Below are 2,692 nucleotides of genomic sequence, written 5' to 3' on the forward strand. Positions count from 1 at the left end.
CAAGATCAATAAGGGCGACCCATGTTCTCTCATCTCAGGCCATACCACAAATCTCCTACAAGTCCATCTGCCAATGTTGAGACACCACCGAGAGAAATCCTTACTGGTTACCAACAAGAAAAGCATCAGAAACACTCTATATAATTACAGCTCTTACCGAGTTACCAAAACTAAATTAATCAAGAACATCAAAATCTCAAAGTAGTCTCATTTGAAGTCATACCATAGATCCCTTAACAAGTGCATCTGCTAAAAAGAAATTTTGATTGATTACCAACATAAAGCATCACAACCCCTCTCTTATTAATTAAGATACATAACAAAATCAAGCTTCCCCAGTTTCCAAACTCCATTAATCAGGATCCCCAACATCCAAAAGATGCAAGTCATGTACAAACAGGAGATGCCCAGCAAGAAAATCATAAAAACAAAAAAGTAAAAAAAAAATATATGAGCACATATTTATATATATAATATAGTCAAGTACATGCATAAACATATCATCCCATGACCAGATTCTCCGGTCCACCGGTCCTGAACCCTACCGGGACTCGCTGCTTCAAAATGTAATGCCTCAAAAGGGTCTTCTGGCACTCGGCCTTGGTGTAGCCGACCCTTCTCCCCTTCGGACCACCCTGCCGTACCACTCTGGGGAACTCAACGAACCCTTTCATTCCCCTCTGTATGTGGGGATTTTCTGTCAAATGCTGCTTGTTCCACCCCACCGACCCAGCAGCAGCAGAAGAAGAAGAAACTACCTCCACCGCCGACTCCACCTTCTTCTCCCCGCAACCGTGGTCCTTCTTCCCCAACCTGGAGAGGTCGAGGTCGGAGATTCTCTGCTCGAGGACGCGGCGAGCCTCGGCCAGCTTCATCTGCACGCGCTCCTCCCTCCACACCTCGGCGATCCGCAGCATCCTCCTCTCCTCCTCGACCTCCTCCCTCACCCTCTCGCACTCCCTCCTCATCTCCTCCACCTCCGCCCTATCCTTCCCGATCTCCCTGGTCAGCTCGTCGCACACGCCCTCCACCACCTCCTTGCTCGTCCTCTCCCTCTCCAGCCCCTTGCTCAGGCTCCTGTTCGCGCTCTCCATCTTCTTCCTCGCCCGGCTCTCCGACTCCAGCTCCCCCTGCAGCGCTTTCACCACCGACCTCAGCTCCGCTATTCTGATCCGGGCCAGGTCGAACTCAGACCTCAGGGTTGAAACCAGGGAGAGGGTGCGAGCTTGCTGCTCTTCCAGGGCCTTGATTCGGCGTTGGTAGCGAGCTACATCTTCGGAGGCAGGAAGATCCATTGTGGTGGCTCGGTGGTTGTGGGGACTCGATGGTTCTTCTTGTTTTTCTTCTTCTTTGCCTTTGTTGTTGTTGTGATAAAATGGGTTTCCGTAGAACTTCCAGTTGGAGAGTGTAGTGACGACCTTTAAGGGCTCCTTATCGGGCTTCATCGCTCTCAATTGGTGGTGGCCCATCTCGTCTCTTTCTTCTATTTCTTCAAAACGCTGGGGATGATGCGTTTCATTGAGCAGCCATGGGAAACAGAGGGGCACCACATGGTGTTGGCGTCATCAGTGTGGTCATCGCTCTCAATTGCATGACCTGGTCTTTGTGGGATAAACCAATGGACGGTGAAGATGTCAAATCACTTTCTTAAAGTGTTTTGAAAGATCACCTGATCTGCTCTGCCTTTTTCTTGTGAGAATTAGTTGGATGCCAATGAGGTAGTTGACTTTGGCATTGTTTTTTATGGGGAAAATGGGATTGATTTCCACCTCCTAATCTTAGTTTTCAAGTATGCCCAGTGAGATTACCAAGGGATCCTACTTTAAGGATTTCACACTTTAGTGTGCCCCTGCACCCGATCTGCCCTCCAATCTTCTGTTGGGCCCCACAGTTTACAGCTGCACCTGATCCGCCCTCTGCGTCAAATTAAGGTGGTGGTTGGTTGCCTCACTTATCTTTTGCAATTTAAAATATTGGTGGGTTTCTCTATCTTTCATAGAAGATGGAGATATTGTCTCAGGAAGGCGGTCCCATTAAGTGACGCAGTGCCTTCGTCGCAAAAAAAAAAAAATTGAAGATTGGTGTTTTCTAAGGAAATGCAGTGAAGTAGGGTCTTGCATCTGGCTTTTTTTTTTTCTAACTACGTAAATTTTCCAGATGTCACTGTCCATATGGGTACGCAAGGTCACATCGGTCAGACGTCCACATGCTTGAAGATTGGTAGGGTTAATAGCTGCGATTCAACTACTGTACAGTCGAAAACTAACTAATGTGAATTGCCGATCATTTAGTCATGTATTAGCACAAGCGACCAACTGTGAAATATAGCACCAAGTAAAAAACAGAGAACATAGGGAACAAAGATCAATATATTGGTTCAAACTAAAAGCAATTTACTCAGTGACGTGAAGCCATTAAATTGGCAACACGTTGCTTAGGGTAAGTTTTCAGTTTAGGATTCCCAACAAAAGCCGAGAGCCTCGTGCATTCAGTTTGAAGCTCATGTCCCGTTATCACAGAACATGACAGTTGGATCTTCCCTACTAAAATACTAATAAATACGATATATATAGAGAGAGAGACAGAGAGAGGTATCTAGAATTTTAGTGATGGAGTCATGTTTGATCGCGGTACAGATAACGAAATTATAATTGTGCACTGAGTGTGGTCCAAGACTGCCTGGATAGGGAGA

At 46.4% G+C, this 2,692-nt stretch overlaps 1 protein-coding gene across 1 annotated transcript; it reads right to left on the reverse strand.

Annotated features, from left to right (window-relative positions):
• Positions 1-500: 500 nt before the first annotated feature.
• Positions 501-1,469, reverse strand: BLT (branchless trichome). The gene is made up of 2 exons (XM_090016247.1): positions 978-1,469; positions 501-935 (listed from the first exon to the last, which is right to left on the reverse strand). The coding sequence occupies exons 1-2, from the start codon at positions 1,467-1,469 to the stop codon at positions 501-503; spliced, it is 927 nt and encodes a 308-aa protein (XP_089872373.1).
• Between the last annotated feature and the right edge of the window lie 1,223 nt (positions 1,470-2,692).

This window comes from Nuphar pumila, chromosome 8 (assembly GCF_984573655.1).
Source record: "Nuphar pumila chromosome 8, dmNupPumi1.hap1.1, whole genome shotgun sequence".
In the NCBI taxonomy this organism is placed as follows: Eukaryota; Viridiplantae; Streptophyta; class Magnoliopsida; order Nymphaeales; family Nymphaeaceae; genus Nuphar; species Nuphar pumila.

Coding starts and splice junctions, on each gene's coding strand:
- BLT (XM_090016247.1), bottom strand. CDS start 1,469: ATGGGCCACCACCAATTGAGAGCGATGAAGCCCGATAAGGAGCCCTTA. Junction 936..977: donor TCGGGAAGGATAGGGCGGAG/GTGGAGGAGATG, acceptor GTGAGGGAGGAG/GTCGAGGAGGAGAGGAGGAT.